This window comes from Microtus oregoni, unplaced genomic scaffold (genome assembly GCF_018167655.1).
Source record: "Microtus oregoni isolate MIOR12 unplaced genomic scaffold, Mior012 000025F_ref0000491, whole genome shotgun sequence".
Taxonomy (NCBI): Eukaryota; Metazoa; Chordata; class Mammalia; order Rodentia; family Cricetidae; genus Microtus; species Microtus oregoni.
The window spans coordinates 10,906,933-10,927,093 of NW_024543084.1; the positions used below are offsets into that span (position 1 = coordinate 10,906,933).

The 20,161-nt window shown below is 53.0% G+C and overlaps 2 protein-coding genes across 2 annotated transcripts in view; one reads left to right on the top strand and one right to left on the bottom strand.

Annotated features, from left to right (window-relative positions):
- Nucleotides 1-12,466, top strand: part of Adamtsl2 (ADAMTS like 2) — a 32,061-nt gene extending 19,595 nt beyond the window's left edge. Inside the window, exons 12-19 of the mRNA XM_041674701.1 lie at nucleotides 1,793-1,890; nucleotides 4,649-4,775; nucleotides 6,009-6,222; nucleotides 6,305-6,460; nucleotides 7,048-7,218; nucleotides 7,923-8,099; nucleotides 10,856-11,000; nucleotides 11,786-12,466. Coding sequence (XP_041530635.1) covers nucleotides 1,793-1,890; nucleotides 4,649-4,775; nucleotides 6,009-6,222; nucleotides 6,305-6,460; nucleotides 7,048-7,218; nucleotides 7,923-8,099; nucleotides 10,856-11,000; nucleotides 11,786-11,904 — 1,207 coding nt within the window. The 3' untranslated portion in view covers nucleotides 11,905-12,466. The remainder of the gene's footprint in view (nucleotides 1-1,792; nucleotides 1,891-4,648; nucleotides 4,776-6,008; nucleotides 6,223-6,304; nucleotides 6,461-7,047; nucleotides 7,219-7,922; nucleotides 8,100-10,855; nucleotides 11,001-11,785) is intronic.
- Nucleotides 12,467-13,895: 1,429 nt separating this feature from the next.
- Nucleotides 13,896-20,161, bottom strand: part of Fam163b (family with sequence similarity 163 member B) — a 31,944-nt gene continuing 25,678 nt past the window's right edge. The window contains exons 2-3 of the mRNA XM_041674123.1: nucleotides 16,761-16,876; nucleotides 13,896-16,075 (exon numbers count right to left, since the gene is read on the bottom strand). Of these exons, the coding sequence (XP_041530057.1) occupies nucleotides 15,665-16,075; nucleotides 16,761-16,853 (504 nt within the window). The 5' untranslated portion in view covers nucleotides 16,854-16,876 and the 3' untranslated portion in view covers nucleotides 13,896-15,664. The remainder of the gene's footprint in view (nucleotides 16,076-16,760; nucleotides 16,877-20,161) is intronic.

Genomic DNA, 20,161 nt, shown 5'->3' on the forward strand with positions numbered 1-20,161 from the left:
AATACCTTTAAGGCTTAAAATCCAAAGGGTTATTTTGAACCTGGCGGCTAGCTCTTGAGTCAGGGCTGAGTCATGCGGGCTGTGGCTGGGAAGTGTGTAATTATATAAAGATGGAGGAGCGTCTACACCAAGAGCATCTTCTCTCTTTTTGTTCTTGGAAGGAATTTAAGGCTGCAGAAAGCAGTGGCGGGGTGTGGGGGGGGGGCAGACAATTCCAGCGTTGTCTGGGTCAAGCCTTAGGGACTGATTCCTCTCCCCAGTTCTTCCCCACTGAGGTGTTTGACCCACCCCCAGTTGGTGCTATAAGTGGGTCCCACTGGGAGCTCAGGTCCAGGAACCCTTTCTTTGAAACGAAGGGTCTTGGATCCCCTCCCTCGGTGTTATAGTTTTGTTTGTAAGCAGGAAGGAGGGCAGAGCTTCCCCTGCATAGAGCCAGGCTCAAGGGTTGGTCTGAGCCCCAGGAGAGGTGGCCCAGGCCCCTGTCTCCCTCCTTTCTGCAGGCACCCTCTCCTTCTGAGAATTCACAGAGCACAGCAGGAAACTCATGACTGAGGCTCCTGTTGGTGGATCATTTCCTGGGTTCTCAGAGCATGGCGTGCTATCGGGGCAGCGCTCATCCTCAAAGCACTCTCTTGGGAGACATGAGCCAATCGGAGCAAAACACAGGCGCAGTTCTCACCCACTTGACTAACAGTCCCAACAGCTGTCCCTACCACAGACTCAGCCAGAATGGCTTTTAGAATGTAATGGCCTATAACACCCACAATCCTCCAGTAGTCCCCAGGAAAGAGACGGTCCATTTAAGAGCTGTAATAGGTGTCAGGGCAGAGCCCTTAGCTAACCCCTCTTGATTCCAAGAAAAGTAGAGTTGGCCCAGGCAGCCTAAGGGAGCTGCTATCGGTGGGGCTGGTCCCCCAACTGCTCTTCTTGGCTTTGGAGTTATGAGACTCAGGGGCTGTGCTCTTACTTGAGGGGCTAGGTCTTGAAGCAGACACCCTGGGTGGAGGTAATGCTCCAGCAGCCACATCCTCCCCCTGCAGAGTCCCCAATAGCCTGCACAGGGGGTGTTGAGGCTGGTTCAAAGAAGCTAGCAGTCCTAACAATACTTGGCTGTGGCCACCAGAGCTCTGGCCAAGAATCATAGCTGTTGGCTGGCCGGCCCCCAATGTGCCTCTTCCCGTCAGCTGGTCTGTGCAGCCATCACTGACCTGAGCCGCAGTGCGGGACTAGACCACTCTGCCTCCTGCAGCTGAGCTTTGTGAGTTTGAAAACTGGAAGCTGAATGGCTGGTGTCCCCATTCATCAGCGCCCCAGCTGAGGGAGGCAGCTGGGGAAAATTCTGGACCATCTCGGTCCCGAAGAGCCTTCTGAGATTCCTTCTGGGGTGGGAAGAAGGGATCCGCTGACCAGAGTGAGATGACCAGAGGGAGAGGTAGCGAGAAGCCCGTGTTGAAGGGCGGTTGCGATGTTGGTGAGATCCTCATTGTTTAGTGTATCTCTGAAAGAACAGAGTGCCCCCAGGGTAGCCTGTTCAGTTCAGTTGCGGAGATGGGAAATGACCCATGTCTGCTCAGTGCCAATATGCGTGTCTCCTTTTGTGTGTGTGTGTGCGTTTATATGGGTGTGTGTGTTCCAGAGGGTGGGAGTCCTGGTCTTTCAAGAGGGTACTGACTCAAGCCCAGGAAGGTGTGTCTTTAAGGAGAGTGTGTAGCCTCAGAGGGGATCCATCCACCCAAGAATGAAGCCCATAAGCATCTAGTTCTCTCACCCCACTCTTCTGACCTTGTTTCAGGACCAGACCCAAGGCGCGCAAACAAGGTGTGAGCCCAGCTGACATGTACAGGTGGAAGCTTTCATCCCACGAGCCCTGCAGCGCCACGTGCACCACAGGTACTGAGCCCTGAACCACTGGGCCACCTCGCTGAGTCTACCTTTACAGTGGCTGGGGCTCAGCTAGAGACTCCAAAGTCAACCCCAGGGAGCTTGCATGGTTTCTCCATCTGGGAGGTGGAGTGGGATGGCCGGAACTGGAGGGTCAAAAAACAATCCTCATTCCCACGGCATGCAGGATGACAAGCAGGTCCAGGCCCCTCTGCCAGACCTAAATATTCTCTGACATCTCAGGAGAGGGGCTCTTCAGAGTAGAGATGAGAACCTTCAGCGTTGAGGGTCTGCTCATGTTGGCCCTGCCCCCAGACACACAATGCTGCCCTGTACCTAATAATCTGGAAGCAAACAAACACATTGGGATAGAGGAGCATTTGAACCATACTGCCTACTGTATCACACACCAGGTTCTCAGCAAACCACTCTTATTTCTACCTGTGAAAGGGAATGCACTGTACCGTGACGAAGGTGTTTGTGGGATGAATGAGAAGAAACCACCTGTCTGGTTTAAATTCAGTCAGTGAGCACTATTGCTACAGACCTGCTGTGGGTTCCAAGGCTGAAGCTGGCCCTAGCCCAGGACCAAGCCAGATGAGCCCTGCAGGGTGCCTTTCATAGGGATGGACTGTCAGGACCAAACTGTATGGCAGGCGCTGTGGCCCTTAACTTCTCAGAGCCTGTCGAAGCTGGGTGTGGGCACGCTATGGATCCTTCGAGCCATCCTGGCTGTGGAGCTTCCCATGTGTTGTGACAGTGGAAACTTTCTGGAGGCTGGGGAGGTGACATCACTTTAGATGTCTCCAGGTTGAGGCAGCCTTGGTGGCAAGGGGCCTGATGAATGAGCCCTGCTAGATGATGTCTCCAGGGACAGCATGAAACTATTGTCTTTTAACACTTCGACAGTGGCCAGGACAGGGAGCAGGGCTGTTCTGGGTTTCCCACAGTGCAGAGCAGGACATGGGAAGGAAGGAAATAGGACAGGCCTGATACTAGGAAAGGGACGAGGGCTGCCTTAGACAAAGATGTCAGAAGCAGAGAGGCTCCTGTCACCCCAGGAGGCACTGATCCAATTGGGTGACACCAGCAGAAAGGACAGAGAAGGGTCCATACTGTGGACAATTCACTGCCTCGGCCCCTTCTGGCACAACCTCGTTCATTGTCTGGAAACCACACTGAAGAAGCCAGGCCGTGTAAGTGGGTTTTGCCAGCTGCGGACACACACACTGTCTGCAGATGTTCTGTGCAGTCGTGAGTGCTCCACTTCTCTCTGCTCCCCTCATGCTGAGATCTGTTCTCAAGGCTGTGCTAGGTTGTGGGGCCTGCCTTCTCTGTACCCTGAACTCTCAACTGTAGTTAGGATCTTAAGTTTGTTCTTTTGGAACAGCAATGCTGTTAAGTGGTCCTGGACTCTGCCTGGGACTCGGGGTATGGCTTCTAGACTGTCCCTCAGTCTCCCACGGCACAGCAAAAACTTCCCAGGATCAAGGAAATTGGTGGGACTGTTACTGAGGATGGACATCTGTGGCTAAGAAGTTTTGAGAAGCTCCCTACTCAAGACAGGTGTAAGGAAAAGGTGCAGAAAAAAAATGATATTTTGATCTTGTAGCATTTCTGGAAAGTTCTCATTTTGGAGATGAGCAATCTGGGGTTTTGACAAGTCTGGTGGTCCTAAGTGGGTCTTGGATTCCCATCTGAGTGTTTCCATTCCATTACAAGTCAGTACATAACCAGGTACTTGGGGCAACTGCAGAAATCCCCAGCCCTGTCTGTACATCCTTGGGTCCCAGAGCTAGTGTCTCTGAGGCCTGAAATGTTCCAAGTAGACCTGGCCAGGAAGCTGTCTCCTCCTCTGGCACACTGAAGACTGCTCAGCCCAGGGTTGGCAAGGGAGGAACCAGTAATTGCAACCTGGCTTGGCCCTCATGGAAAACACACACACACACACACACACACACACACACACACACACACGGTTTCTTCCCGGATTTGGAGCAGCAAAGGCTGCTGGGTCTCAGGGAAGGTAGATACACTGAAAACCCCAGGAGGCTCTTCCACACTGGCTTTCCCCAGCCACACACATCCCTGGCACACCTTACTTTGAGGGAAGGAGATGCTCAACTTCTAGAGAGCCCCATGAAGGTTTGCTCTTAGGTGTAGGAAGTAGGTCCAGGAGGAAAAGAGAGACCAGGTAGCCAGGGAATCCATATGGTTAGGAAAAGGCTGGCTGGTGATTTATGTGTGTAACCCTTCCTGTCCCCAAGCGATTTTAGACTCCAAGAATCCCAGGAAAAGTCATACAGATGGTTAAAGATTTGGAGGCGCTGGTTAGGAGACCTTCAGTAAGAGCTGGGGTACCTAATCTGATATCTGGGGCCAGGGCTGTCAAGGACGGCAGTGGTTTGTTCTTTCTACTTCCTAATGGCTCATTTCTTACAATGGGGTTTATCAGACAAGTGCACATCAGGCTTCATGGCTGCACTTTCTCAGCCTCCATAACGCTCATCTAGATTTATGGCGGGTGAGCTAGACGCCTGGGCTGGGCAAAGAAAGAGGTCAGAGGTCAGAGGTCAGATCCTGAGACTCTGTCCCACAGAGCTTCCCCACATCCGGCTCTGGGTTTTTACCACCCCCAACCCAAGAAACAGATCTCTGAGCGGTCATGTGACCCATCCAAGATCACAAGGCTCACCCATCCGCTGGTATCCAAGGTACTTACTGCTAACCACACAGTTTACAGACCCTTGCCTTGCCCCAAACCTAGGAGTCATGTCCACATACGCCATGTGTGTCCGCTATGATGGTGTGGAGGTGGACGACAGCTACTGCGATGCCCTCACCCGTCCTGAGCCTGTCCACGAATTCTGCGCTGGGAGGGAGTGCCAGCCCAGGTACCTGTCCTCGAGCACCCAGCTGAGTGTCAGAATGAGTGTGCGCGCGCATGCGTGAGTGCATGTGTGTGTGTGTGTGTGTGTGTGTGTATGTATATTGTGTGTATGTGTATGTGTGTGTATGTTTGTATGTGTATGTGTGTGTATGTAAGTGCGTGTGTGTGTGAGTGTATGTGTGTGTATGTGTGTGACTGTGTGTGACTGTGTGCATGTGTGTGTGTGTGTATGTATATGTATGTGAGTGTGTGAGTGTGTCTGTATGTTTGTGTGTGTATGTGTATGCGTGTGTGTATGTGAGCGTGTGAGTGTATGTATGTGAATTTGTGTGCATGTGTGTGCATGTGTACAAGCACTCATGCTCACACTAGGCTCCGCTTTGCCTCTGCCGCAGGCTGAGCTGTGGGGCTATGTGGGGAGCAGAGCAGAGCACATGGGATAGTCACTGAACACTTTCTATCACGGGGTGTTTTCCACATTACTCTCCACACTAGATCGATATCTCTGTGCTAACTAGGGAAGATTACACCCTGGGATGTGAGTGGGTCCCCATCTTTCTAGCCCCTATGTCTCATATCTTGTCTTCAAGGCAGAAGTAGAGCCTTGGTGTCACTTCCAAGGAGCCATGTATCTCTGGCTCCCCAACATGCTCACACTCATTTTTTTCTTCCGGCTACTACATCTGAGCATTTGTTCCTTGCTGGAGCAAAAGACCACAGAGTTGGCCTGAACTTGATTTAGATTCTTCTCCAAGTGTGTCTTCTCGAGGACCTGCATGGAGGAACCTGGTCTTTCATAGCCCCACACAGTACAGGGCGCAGACGGGTGGTCATCCCGCACACTGGAGATGCCCTGCTTTGGGTATAGAGCTGGACCAGACCTTTGGTTCACTTCCACCATTGCCCATGAAGAATCAGAGTCCATAATGGGCCACAGTCACCTGTGTGACCCAGCAGGGCAAGTGAGGCCTGGGACTCTGGGGCACTGGAGTATGGACCTGAAGGGTGGCAAGTGTGGAAGGGGACAGAAAGAAGGCCTGGAGGTGAGGGTAGGTGAAGGTAGCCAGGTACCCTAAGGCATGGGCCCTTGCAGGACACTCACCTAACATTCTACTTGGGACTACCTAACACAGGCTTATCATGGGCATAGCCCCCACTGGTTGGTCTCACCTCCTTCCAGTCTGGCTTGGCCTGTGTGATTTGGGGCCACTGAGGGCTTTCCTCGCTCCCGAGGCAGGTGGGAGACCAGCAGCTGGAGCGAGTGCTCACGCACCTGTGGTGAGGGCCATCAGTTCCGGATCGTACGCTGCTGGAAGATGCTGTCTCCCGGCTTCGACAGCTCCGTGTACAGTGACTTGTGCGAGGCCACAGAGGCCGTACGGCCTGAGGAGCGCAAGATATGCCGCAATCCGGCCTGCGGGCCACAGTGGGAGATGTCTGAGTGGTCAGAGGTGAGAGCCTGCCGATGCTGAGGTGGTGGCCTGTGCCCCCGAATGGGGGTGTCAGGATGTCTCTCACCCGACTTCCTTGCAGTGCACAGCCAAGTGTGGGGAGCGCAGTGTCGTGACCAGAGACATCCGCTGCTCTGAGGATGAGAAACTGTGTGACCCCAACACCAGGCCTGTAGGAGAGAAGAATTGCACAGGGCCTCCCTGTGACCGTCAGTGGACTGTCTCAGACTGGGGACCGGTGAGGGCAGATTCGGGGCATGGGGCTAGGGACGGGACCCTGAATCTGAGGACTCTGCTTTGCTGAGCCTCCGTGTTCTCATCTATCTGTAATAAAGGCATGAGAAGAAAAGCACAATGACCCCCCCCCCCCCGCTTCCATTCTTTTAGGAACTCAAACAGGAGTGGACATAACTATCCCATCAATGATGTCTCTCTTTCCACCTCGCCTGACATCTCGCCTTGTCTCTCCTTTCTGTCTGCACGTCTTTCCCTGTCTCTGATTCCCCATGTCTCTTTTCCCTCCCTGTCTCTTTCTCCATCTGTCTGTCTCACCCGGAACAGAGTTGCTCACGCGCTAGGAAGGGTCCTCTCCGGTGGTGGGGGCTCAGGTGACCTTTTGAGCTGTGCTTTTCTCCATGTGTGTTTTGCACTGAGCATGTTGTTTCTGTAATTAGAACAGAAATGTTATTTAAAAAGCGGTTGCCATGGAAACTGCTTCCCCTACACTGCCCTGGATGCTGTTTCTCTTCCTCGGGGATGATGCAGGTCGGGGGCTTGTGGAATGGCCCCTGATATTCCACTGGCCCCCGCTGTCCTCTCTTGCAGTGTAGTGGAAGCTGTGGGCAGGGCCGTACGATCAGGCACGTGTACTGTAAGACCAGTGATGGACGGGTAGTCCCGGAGTCTCAGTGCCAGATGGAGACAAAGCCTTTGGCCATCCACCCCTGTGGGGATAAGAACTGCCCGGCCCACTGGCTGGCTCAAGACTGGGAGCGGGTGAGTACCCAGGAGCCTGCATAGAGCCTATCTTTGAGTCATGTAGGGGATGGGGGAATTAACCTAAGTGCCAATGGCTGGTTACAATGAGGAATTCATGGCAAACCATGAAGAACAATTGACTAACAATCTGGAAAAAAGCCAAAAAGAAAAGTAGTAAAACCACTTCCTGTCCCCTCTCCCAGAGATGCCCGCAAGTCCCCAGTATCTTCTCACTGGGCCCTGTTCTGGTGAACACAAAGCCAGAGACAGGGTGTACTGGCTGCACACTTTCAGCCTGCAGGCCTTGATGACCTTTTGCTATCACAACCCACTTGTCTTCTGTCCCCACCAGCCCTTGTCACCAACGTGCCATTTCAGGCGATTGTTCTCCGTCAATGGTTTCAGGCGGGCCACTACTAACTAAATAATCTCGGGCCAAATCGCTTTCTGCAGAATTGATTTTGGCCTAATCATCCTTGGACAAATTACATTAGCCAATTTGTTTCAAAACAGATGGTTTGGGGCCTAATTGCTCTTGATCAGATCCGGATGGGGCCGAATGGTTACCTAACAAAGCGTTTGTCAGCCAATCCCCCAGCTGAAAGTGCTTGTACTTCCCCCAAATATCATTGACCAAACTTTGGCCACCAGAGGTGCTGTGGTCAGGGTTCTGGTTCTCTGGGCTTCTGTCCCACTGACCCATCCTGGCTAACCCCTTTCAGTGCAACACCACCTGTGGGCGTGGCGTGAAAAAGCGGCTGGTTCTCTGCATGGAGCTGGCCAATGGGAAGCCTCAGATGCGCAGTGGTCCCGAGTGTGGGTTATCCAGGAAGCCCCCTGAGGAGAGTACATGCTTCGAGAGACCTTGCTTCAAGTGGTACACGAGCCCCTGGTCAGAGGTGAGTACCCAGCAAGCCCTCCCCCACCCCCAGGCTGCTTTAAACCAGGCCTGAGGTCTGATCCTGCCGCAGAACATCCATCTTGGCCCATGTCCATCAAGCCTCCCTTCAGGTGCTTGTCCCTGGATGCTTCTAGATCAACTGGTGGAGAGGCGTCACTACCCAGAAGCCATTGCTGATCTTACCCCGGTGTTCCTGCAACTCTTTTTGTGGGCCTGTGTGGCTTAAAAATGAGCCTTTTAAGTGTTGTGTTTGGTAGCAAGCATACCTGATATTCTCCAAAGGGTAGTCCAATCCTGGTAGATACAGAGGGTAAGGTTGGCTGAGTCTTAGCTAAAGCAAAGATAAGAGACTCGGGCATACATGCGGCAAAATGTGAGTCCTAGGTCAGTGGGCAGAGCAGCAATCTGTCCTGACACAAGCCCGACTGCCTGTTCAGTTCTACAGGCTTCTAAGCATGCTAGGCAGGATAGAGCTGAGCCCTCGTTCCTGCAGCAGAAAAGGAGCCATCACCTGTTGCCACAGAGGTCACTGAGGGCAGCTGTGGCCCAGCACTTGTCCCAAGGTCTCTTTTCCAAGTCACTTACCTAGAGGAAGAAACTGAAGTTGAGAGAGTTTTCCAACCTGGGGCCAGAGTTTAAGGTGTGTTAGACATGGGGCTGAGGAGTCTGCAAAGGGAAGGAGGTGCAAACCAGTCCATCCCAGGAGTCCAGGGCAAGGAGCCTAAAGTGTGAGTAGCCTCAACCCACAGGCCAGTAATGGGCAGGCAGAGAAGTGTAAGAGGAATGGGAAGGTCCCCTAGCCACGGGGTGGGTGTGGCTCCCTTTCTAGTCTCTGACTGGCACAGCGAGATAACTGCATCTCAGCTGCTCTCCATCCTGCTTGAGAAGTCAGACCACTCCGTGAGGCTCATCAGCATCCTGAGCCTCCCAAACATCACAGAGGCAATCACCTAGATGTCAGTTCTTATTCATTCACATCAACATCTAGAAGCCATTTCCACCTCCATGCTGCCCCATAGCAATAGCATCTGCCATGTCGTCCCATAGTAACAGTATCGGTCCTGGGCAAGGACATGGGGGGGGGCGGTCCAGAGCCATCTTTAAGCATCCCTGGGCAAGATGAGGGTGGAGCTTCTGTGTCCAAGCTGAGTAACCCGGGGTTTCACTCTGCCTATGGTTTTGATTCCCACATAACTCAACTCTGAATGCTTAGGGGTAGTCATGGAGTGTCAGATGGGGTCTGGAGCCCAGGGCCTTCATTGTGGGGTACAGCATCCAATACCCCAACACATAGGTCCTCCTTGGGCTCAGTTGCTGAGATAGGTGGTTTACAATTCCAAGACTTGAAAGTCCAAGAGCTCCAAGGGGTGAGGCCCCAGTTGTTGCCCTTCTCAAGCATGGACTTGGGAACTCCAGAGTTCTTCTGTACACACACACACACACACACACACACACACACACACACACACGAGAGAGAGAGAGAGACAGAGACAGAGACAGAGACACAGAGAGAGAGAAAGAGAGAGAGAGACAGAGAAACTCTGGTGTCCACCAATGCCAATCACCCTGAAGGTAAGAAGGAAGGGTGGTATGGCTGCGATTGCCGAGAGGGTGCATGGCAGAGATTGAGGACCATTAAGGGAAGAAGGCAGAGAAACACACAGGTGTCTCTGGAATGAAGGTCCCCTCTGAACTGACTGATCACAGCTGGAGTCTAGCTGCGGTCTGGGAAGCCCAATAGCTCATGGACTTTAAGAACACTGGTCTTAGGGTAGCTGTGTGGCCACAACCGAGTAAGTCAAGGACCATGTTGGATGATGGGAAGGGGAGAGAATGAATGAGGAGGATCCCCAAGGCAGCCATGAGGAAGGGGTGCTTCCCACATCACCCTGATGAGCTAGCAGGAGCAGATGGAATCTGTGAGTGGTGGATACGTGGAAGTCTGTCCTTTCTGCTCCTGGCTGGGGCAGTGTCCTCTACGATTGCCCCATCATGATGTACCAGCTCAGTGTTTGTTCGCCCAATTGTTCTGTCCCATCCATCTCCAGGGACAGAAGAGCAGGTGCCAGGACCTGCTGGGAGCCCACTTATCTTCAGAGGCATCTGCAAAGGCAAAGTGTCCTCTGGTCGCCTGTGCCAAGCCAGCCTCTCCTCTCCCCAGGGCGGGTGAGCGGGCAGGTGGCCTCATGCCAGCCTTCATCAGCTCCTCTGTGTCTGGTAACCAGACTGGGGTGAGCCTGGGGCGGGGGCCTCCCCATACCTCAGGTCCAAGGCATGCCTGGGTGATGTGGGGTCACCACATCAGGGAACCACTGCCTGCAGGATCTTGGCAGGGGAATAGCGGGGTAATTGGGGTCAGCAGATGTCCCTGGTATTCTGGGTAGCTCAGCAGGCTTTCTGAGGGGAACATCTGGACTCAGTGTGATGGCTCTGGAAGTTGCATTGATTAGCCCATGGCAAACTCTCTGTGTCACTAATCTCAGACAGATGGGACCTGAGCACCTAGTAGGTCATCGTTGGCACCCTCTCATTGTGAAGTTGGGAAAACTGAGGCAGAGAAGCCAGCCAGTACCTTTCCTCCAGTTACCTCTGCTCAGCCCCAGCTCAGGCGCTAGATTCCAAAGCGCGGGTGTGCCCTGGGCCAGCCTGTGGATGGTTAGGGCGTAGAAGGGAGAGTGTTGAGTGATGAGATTCCTGGTCTGTCACCATGGGGGGCCTTGCTATGGACCTATGTGTCTGTCTGTTCCGCACCAGTGCACCAAGACGTGTGGAGTAGGCGTGAGGATGCGAGACGTGAAGTGTTATCAGGGAACCGACATTGTCCGAGGATGTGACCCCCTGGTGAAGCCTGTGGGCAGGCAGGCCTGCGACCTGCAGCCATGTCCTACAGAGCCCCCAGGTGAGAAGAAAGAGGCCAGGGACAGGGTGGGGGGCTGGTGGGAGTTGTGGACAGAACACCAGGCATTAGTAAGGGAAGCAGTTAGAGAGACACACGGGTGTGCCTTCAGGAGAGGTGTTCTCTAATGGGGAGGGCCTTGATAAAGCTCAGGGACCCCACACAGAGACCTGGGTCTCAGAAAAATCACTGACCTAAAATGTGGTTGGGGGAAGCTGTGGGACCAGGGACCAAGACAACCTGGCCTGAGCAGCAGGTGCTGACTCTCAGGAGGCAGGCAGGTAGGAGCTAGGCATGGTCTCTGGCTTGGGTACCTGGGAAGATAGACAAGGCTCAGTCTCCAGAGTGCATGCCAAATGTAGAGGAAGGTGAATTTTATTTTGGGGATTCTGATGCAAGGAGAGAAGAATCCACAGGTCCTGGAAGGGTTTGGACTTTTCAGAGGGGACCAGGGACTATCCAAAATCCCCGGGTTTTACCCCCTCCCTCCCCCCTGCCCAAAGTGAACAGATGGAACACCTAGTGAGATCCATGTTTTCCTGGAGAGGGACTTGGATTAGGGAAGGGGTAGCAGAGACATAGAGCTGGAAATCTGTAGTAGGTGGGGTGCTCTGGACCTAAGCTTGGTGGGTGCTCATCATAGTCATTGTATCACTCTGGGATGCCCTTAGTGAGCTCCTAACTTTGTGAAAATACTATGGCAAGAGTTGGGGACCCTAGGAGCTGTTCTTCTTGGGCATCCTGGTGTTTCATCCTCCCCCCGCCCCTGTATTGTGTCCTATCCCCAGATGACAGCTGCCAGGACCAGCCGGGTACCAACTGCGCACTGGCCATCAAAGTGAACCTCTGCAGCCACTGGTACTACAGCAAAGCCTGCTGCCGTTCCTGCAGGCCTCCCCACTCTTAGCTGGTGTTGTGGCCCCTCGAGACCTGCTCACCACATACTGGGGCTCTCGTTGGACACCCACCCTGCAGGAGGAGATCCTGGGCTGTAAAGACGTGACACAGAGAACAAGTGACAAGAAGGGACTTTGGGGAGAGCCTCCAGAGCCCACGGGCCCCTTCTCAGATGGAGATACCCTGCTGCGGGAAGCCCTACTCACTCCCAGGATCCTGTGTCTGTGCCCACACTAGAGGGACCAGAGTCTAGAACCCAGAGTAGGCAGTAACTGCCCATTTTCCAGGCCCTTCTCTGAGGTGGAAGAACCCTCTCGAGGTGACTTGAAGATGACCCAGGAAGGGGAGAGTCTCCCTTCTTTGGCTGCCTTGGGCAAGGCGGGGTCTTGGCTCAGCTGAGGAGCCCAGGCTGCCCTGTCTCTGGAAGTATCGAAGGTACCCCATCCTAAGGCATTAGTGCCACCATGCCTCCCCTCCTGGAATTCCTGTGCTGGATGGAAGGGACGGCCCCTGTTCTTGTGGTGTCCCTGCCACCCGCTCACTGGTGCATGTTAATAAAGTGGCTGTATTTATGGCAGTGTGCTGGGTTCACTCACTTCGGGCAGAAATGGTGGACAGCCTCAAGAGCTTCAGGGAGGCTGCGCCAGGGTTCCTCTGTTGGACAGTGGGCGCAGAGATGGGTGGGAACAGGGTGGTCTGATACAGAAAGTAGGCAAAAGGCAGTGAGAAGAGCAGGGAGTGTACAAGGATGGGTGCTGTGGGTAGCAGGACAGGGTTGAGATGGAACCTAGCATGAATCTCCAGCCATCTCTAGCTGCCCTTGCTCTGGGGCTTATCCCTGGGATGGAACACGGGGCTATTGGAATGCTGGGGGAGCCGAGGGAACAGAAAGGCTAGAAGATACAGGACAGGACCACCAAAAGTACGTGCTGCAGTGGGCTCAGGTTTCATGTAAGGTCCTCCGCTGCTCTCTGAGGACCATCCTCAGGGCCATGAGCCCAGATTCCCACATCAGGGTGGCTCCTTGTGGGTGCAGGGATACAAGGGAGCTATCAGATGGAGCTGCTTCAGTCTGGTTTTTCTGGAGTGGAAGAGAGTGGAAAAGAAAACAGCACATATGTGTGTGCACAGCTCCCAGGGAGGCAGGGAGGAAGGGGCAGAGTCTGAGATGGCAGCGGTTAGTCAGTCTCAACACCATGGAGGAGTCCCCTGGGCTCAGGTAGTAGGGACACTGATGACTGTCTCCTGGGCTTTGGGGTCAGTCTGCCCCAGATAGGTCTGTCATACAGCTCTGTTGCTGAAGTGCTTAGGATTTGGGAGGAAACAGAGGCAGCCACACAGTCCAGCGCACTATTGCTCCTCTGTGTCCACAGGGACTGGATCAAGATAGCCGCCCCTAGAGATTTTATTTTTGTCCCCCAAAACCAGAAGTTAGCGATTTGGGAGATGGCTGTGCTTTGGGTCACCAGCTGGGCTTAGAGCAGTTTCCTTGGGTCTCAGCGGCTGGGCCTCCACCATACCTAAGACCCATCGTTACTTTCTTCCAGGCTCCCTCCCTTCCTGATTTCCTCCCTCTTTACCTCATCCCACACTCCTCTCTGCTGGCCTTTGGTTTATACCTAGCTATGCCAGGCTGTGTCAGGCATGTCCCCAGCACTGACTAGTTTAATCAATTTTGAGGTGGGAAGCATGAGTGTCCCACTAAGCTGATGCAAGCTCAGGGACAGTCAGCCACTTGTCCTCAAGAAACACAACCCATCATGTCAAGTCTGCTCTTCAAATTGTTGAATGACAATCTTGAAAGCCATTGGGGGCACTGAGAAACAAAGGTGGCTTGTTATAATGCCCCGTTTGCCTGAGAACTCTTACTAGCCCCTCTGCGCAGAGCTAGAACTCACCAACTGGGCTGGGAAGGTGAACTCTGTCTGGTTCCAGAGAGGGTCTGTGCCTGAGAGTGCCCAGTGGATGGACAAACAAGCAGTCTAGTGCCATGGTGTGGGAAACAAATTTATTGGCTTTTGCTTTCTTCAGGGTGCTTGGTGGGTCCCCGGCAGGTCCCATGGTGGTGTTGAGTGAGCTGGTAGGGATAAATGCTTAATTCACTTCGAGGATGTCTATGGAGCTATACAGAGACACTGGAGGTTAAAAAAAGGAGAGGGGCTAGGAGACAAAGACAGAACAGCCCAGAGCCCCCCTCCCTGCGTCACCCATACCCCAAGTAATGCAAGGGACTGATACCAAGGGGTAGAATGGGACAAAGGAAGTAGAGGGGAAAGGTTGGGGACTTCTATGATTCTAAGGGTAGATTCTGTTAGCAAGACCAAACTAAGGCAAGGAAAAGAAAAGGAGAAAAAAAATTCAGAATGCCAAAGACAGCAGATCCTCACTAGCAAGGGTGGAGGGCCCTGCTGTGGTATCTGGCTCAGGAGTGGCCGCTGTTCTATAGGAAGGCACCTTCACGGGGCACCTGCTCATCTCGGGCTCCATTGCAGGGCTTGGAGATGAACTAGGGTCCTAAATAGAAGGGCCTCTTGAGGCTGTGCCACCAAAAATGGTGTCTCTTTCAGAGCAGAGAACTGTACTCCTGAGGGCCGAGGTCCTGGGCTTGGGGCACCCTCGAGGGGTGGTTACCTGATACCAATTCCTCATTCAGAGGAGGAGGGCTTGGAGCTGTGTGGGTAGAGACGGGGCTTCCATACAGGGGCAGTCAGCTCTGGCTGTCTAGGCCTGGGGCCTCATTCCAAGCAGGAAACAGGAAGTGGATGATCTATAGCTCAGCTCTCCCAGGGACCTCAGTTCCCACCGAGGACCAAAGTTTCAAGGGCTTTCTGCAGTCAGCTTCGCCCCTCCCACCCCCCACTACCTAGATGGGGATGCAAGCCCATGGATGGGGTGGCCTGCCCAGGAGTCACTCCTGAGACCCCTATTGCATAGCTGGGCCACCTCCAGTGCATCAGCAACCTTGCTAGATGTGTCTGTGGTCAACTGGGTTTAGGGATGAATACTGGATGTGTAAATTTGAGTGTCAACCCTCCCAGAGTAGCGTCCCCTGTCCCCATGCCTCTTCTCTCATGGAAAAGCAGATTGGGTAGAGAAAGCGTCCCAAGAACACTGCTGTCTCCTAAAACTCTGCCTTCTACAGGGAGACTTGTCCATTCTCGGGGGGGGGGCAGCACAATGGGTATTTTAAGCTTGGGGCAGATGCTTGGCACCTAGGTTCAGGAGCGTGAGTCAAAGAGGCTGGGAGAAGGAATGGAGAGAGGGTGAGGAGAAGGATGGGAAGGGGAAGACAGGGCGAGGGGAGAGTTTATTTGGTCCACCGTCTCTAAGGAAGGTTCATGCTTGAGGGCCACTGGCAGCCAGTGAAGCCCCTGCTCCCTTGAGCAGGTAAAAAGCCCAAAGCCTGGAGGGAGGGACAAGTTAAGGCCATGAAGCCAGAGACAGACAAGTTGTTGGGGTTGACACTAGCCATCTTCTTACTTCCTGGGAACAAGACCTAGTACCTGTGCCCCAACACTGCCTTACCTTATCCTCCTGACCCCCGCCTCCCTTCTTGGGTCAGCTGTCCCTAGGAGCTGCCACACCTGATTCATTGGACTTTATCCCTGTAAAGGGCCTGGGGATTCCCCATGCCTAGAGCCCCTAGTACAGGGATAGAGGGAAGACATGGCTGAGCAGAGGTCTGGGCATGGGGCCAGGGCATGCCATGGGGATCCTGCCATGATCTCAAGACCTTCCAAGGCTGGATGCCTCGGCAGTATGGAGGCCTGTCACACGTCGGTGCTAACGCTGCGGCTTCGGGAAAAGGCCTCACGCATGGCTGAGAGGCGGTTGGGGTTGAGCGCCTGCAGGCCCTCAAAGGTCGCTGGGGGCAGCTCCACGTCCTCCTGGCTGATGCTTTTGTAGGCCACACGGCCCCCACCGTTGCGCACACCCTCAAAGTCGTCCTCCTCTGGCTCCTGCAGGAAGAAGGTGGGTGGCTCGTAGTAGGAGCAGCTGCGGCAGAGGGCGCGGGCCTGTGGGGACTTCTGGCTGAAGGAGGTGGCAGCAGCTGGGTAGAGAGTGGGCCCGTTGGTCAAGACAAGGTTGCGGTTGGAATGCAGGGGCGGCAGGTGCAAGGGCGCGGCAAAGTCGGGCTCCTCCTCGTCCTCCTCGGATTCGTCCTTCTTGCAGCAGTAGTACTGTGGACAGAGGGACAGGTGACCACAGGGCGTTTCTTACCAGTGTTGACCAGAGGGTAGCCTTCAAGATTATTGGGTGACCCTGCTCAGTCTCCTCCACCTGTTCCACTACCACCCAGCATCGACCCCGGGGCCGCTCCGAGCTGAGGCCCCCGCGATCATGTCACTTATCTATCTCACCCACACAAACTGGATGTAAGTCTCATTTCCAATTTATAGGCAGGTAAACTGAGGCACAGCTGGGCTAAGAAACCTGAAAGTGATAGATATGGGTAAGCCATTTCAGATCCTAGAGCTGAGTCATAGGCACTGGGTGTGCCTTACGCACAAGTGTTCACTCCTGTCAGGAAGCCATGGGGCCTCAGAAGCCTCTAAAGCTCAGGGAGGGAAGGGTAGGCAAGGCAGCATACTCTTTGCTCTCCTGAAGGGTGACTGCGCACCACTGGAGAGTCCTTGAGTCTCTCTGAGCCTCAGCAAAAGCCTTGAGTGAGCTGGGTAACTGGTCACTGAACTGCACAGAGATTCCCCCAGCCCCATTGCTGGGCATCTCCACTGAAATCTGACTATACCTCCTCCACTACATCCTGGACCCTGGCCCTCTCTGTCTTCTTGGGGGCTCCCCCTGCAGAGCCACCCTCAGGCTCCAACCCAACCAGGACCCCCCCCCCCCATCCGTTGGGAGTACCTGAAGCCGACAGTAGCACAGAACAGCGATGATACAGAGCAGAATCACAGTTGCCAAGATGCCCCCAGTGATAACCACAGTCCCGGCTGTCATCCGCCCACTTCTCCATCAACAGCCTGCAACAGATACCACAGGGCACAGCATTGGTAGTGCCTTATGCAAAAGGCCAGAATGTGGATACCACAAACCGGAGATCAGCCTGGGATGGAGCAGGCAAGAGGAGAGGAGATCCAAGCCTCTAAGCCCTGTTCTGCCTCTTAACCTCAATTTCTCCATTTGCAAAAGGTGAATGTTAATAGTCAGACGTGGAAGTTACTTTTAATTTTTATGTGTATGGGTTTCACCTGCGTGTATGTCTGTACACCATGTATGCTGTGCTCATGGGTGCTGCAAGGCTTTAGATCCCCTGGAACTTGAGTTACAGACAGCTGTGAGCGTCCATGTGGGTGCTGGGAATTGAACTTGGGTCCTTTGGAAGAAGCTGCTGGTGCTCTGTTATGTTGTTGTTTTTCTGAGGTTTTTTTGTTTGTCTGTGTTGTGTTTTGTTTTGTTTTGTTTTTCAAAGACAGGGTTTCTCTGCTTAGTCCTGGCTGTCCTGGAACTCACTCTGTAGACCAGGCTGGCCTAGAAATCACAGAGATCCTCCTGCCTCTGCCTCCCAAGTGTTGGGAGGTGCATCCCAGTGCTGGAACTCGGGTTGTCAGGCTTGGCCACAAGCGCCTCCATTTGCTGAGCCTCCCTGACAGTCCGTTGTTTGAGCGAGAATGGGGAGAGTTGTTTGGTTGTATTTTGTTTTGACAGGTTCTGTCATTGGCTTGGTATTTGCAAAATAGTTGAAATGGCTGGCCAGCATGCCCCAGGGGTCCACTTCTCTCCACCTTCCCTATGCTGGGATTGCAAATGTGCATACAACATCTGGCTTCGTACAGGGGATAAAAATCAGGTTCTTGTGTTTGAGCAGCAAATGCCTCACTGATGGGCCACCTCTCCAGTCCTGTCTTTACCACTGTTAAGTGCTCAGTTCAATACCAACTAAGCGGATTTTTTTCTAGTACCTTTTTATATCATGAAACTGAAAACAATAAACAATTTTTTTATTTATGAAATTTATATTTAGAAAAAATATATTCCCAGTGACATTATAAGGAAGTGATGATGAGCCCCCCTCCCCATGTTGTAGAATCAACCTCCATGACTTTTTCAGAATAAATTCTTAGAAGACAGATTCCTGTGGTCCTGATGCCATGAGCTCTTAACTGCAGGGAGCTGGCAGCCTGCATCAGTGTGCTGCTTGCAGGGATCGTCCCGATGGACCTGTGCCCCCAGGACACAGACTCTCCTTTGCTGTCTTCCCTTGTCTTCTGCAGGGTGACCATTCCAATCGTGGCTGGTGTCAGCTGAAGCGAGACTTAGCAGCTTTCCCGCAGCCCTTCTGTCTTCCAGGGTCCTTCCCTGAAAGGCCGCAAGACCTGGGCAAGCCCATCCCTTCCTCTACTCCTAAGATGTTCTGGTTTTGTGGGGCCTGGTGGAGATGGCATGGAGGGAATAACCGGACCATTTTAAAGGAGAGCCAGAGCATCTTAGTCTACCGACCAGCACTTCTGTTCTGACAACCAACGGGGACTCGGAAAAGCCTCCACTCTGCTTGGCCTCCCCATCCTCTGAGATGTCGTCCTTACCGTGGGTCTGTACGCATTAGCCTCCTATTCGTGTGAGACCCTGTTATTCCTGAATGCCTCAGTTCTCACCCGTCCTTCTCCTGCCTCCCTGCCATGTGGTTAGAGAGAAGTGTACTCATCCATTGTACAGAATCTTCTATGTATTAGAGTTGGCGTGTTTCTTTGTGTGGCTGCTAACAGGTCCTTTGTGACCATTTGGAACTCTAAGCTGGCCTCCTTATACGGCACCTTCAAGTCCTAGGGCCAGTTCCCCTTCTCGTGATGTTGCGTTGACAGTGGTTCTGTCTAGTTCTTTCGTCATGCGATGTCCCATCCTGATTGCTACCCAACTGCTCTAGCAATATCACAGCAAATGCAAAGCAGTGACTTTTTTCCCCCTCAAAGTTTCATTTCTCTCACATTATCTATTCAGGTTCTTCCAGATAAAGTTATAAAGAGCTTGCTGAGCCTGTGATAGCAAAGGCTCATCTGAAGATGGGAGGCAGCTATGCCCAGTTCTTCCCCCATCACCTCCTAGGGCAGGCAGAGCCTCCCTGAGGCTTGAGGCTGTGTCTGAGGCTCACTGCAGCGTTGCTCACCATTTGGCGTGTTTCCATCTACTGCAGTCTTTATCCTGCAGTCAGTGGTCACACTGTCCCAGTGAGTCTGCGGGTTCAGAGGCTTCTCCAAAGCTGCTGCTGTGCTATCCTGGCGACCTCATGAGCCTTTGGTGGAGTTTAATAGGAGAAACCCCCCCTGTTTCAGTGTTCACAACAACCAGAGCATGGGCATCTTCTATTGTGAATGAACTCATTATTTTACTTGTGTGTATGCCTCGTTCCCTTAGACAGGGTTACTCACTGATCTTGGAGCTTGCTATTGGCTAAGCTGGGGATGAGGACATAGGGATCCTCCTGTCTCCAACTCCCTACTCCCAGGGCTACAGGTGCTGGGGTTCCAAACTCAGATCTTCATGGGTACACAGCTCTTACCCACTGAGCCATCTCTCTGGCCCAACAATTTTAGCTTAATTTTTTCGAGACACAGCCTCATGTAGACCAAGCTAGCCCTGAACCTCCAGTCCTCCGAGCTCTACTTTCCAGGTTCTGAGACTCCAAGCATGTGCCACCTGCCAACATGCTTTACATTGTCGGAAGCAGACACCTAAGACGTGAGTTCCTATTGATATTTGCACTTAAACTTTGGGATTCTAGTTTTTGGGTTTGGGTTTTTTAGTCATTAAAATTGGATCTTTGACTTCTCTCTTAACATCCTACACTTCCTTGCTTTCTTCCTTGTATCTGCAGCAATTTTGAAATGACAGTATCAGTGTTCCACCAAAGTCTCCTGAAAGCCTGCCGTTCGTCTCTCTGCTCGCTCCCATGAGGACGGAGTTGAATGAAAGGACTTTCAGAGGCACGGCAATTCTTCACAGTGGCTCCCCACCAACCCCATATTCAGATTCATTTTTTCCTCATTTGTTTCAAATATAAAAATTAATGAAAATTTTCTTCTCAATTATACAAAGTGCTTGGTTAAACAGACCACAGCATAAATCCAGGAACATTTGGAGGCTGGTCTTCCTTCCTTTCTTCCTTCCTTCCTTCCTTCCTTCCTTCCTTCCTTCCTTCGTTCCCCTCCTTCCCTCCCTCCCTCCCTCCCTCCCTCCCTCCCTCCCTCCCTCCCTCCCTCCTTATGCTCTGCCCTGGAAGCAACAATCTGTCTTAGCTCTGCTTTTCTCCT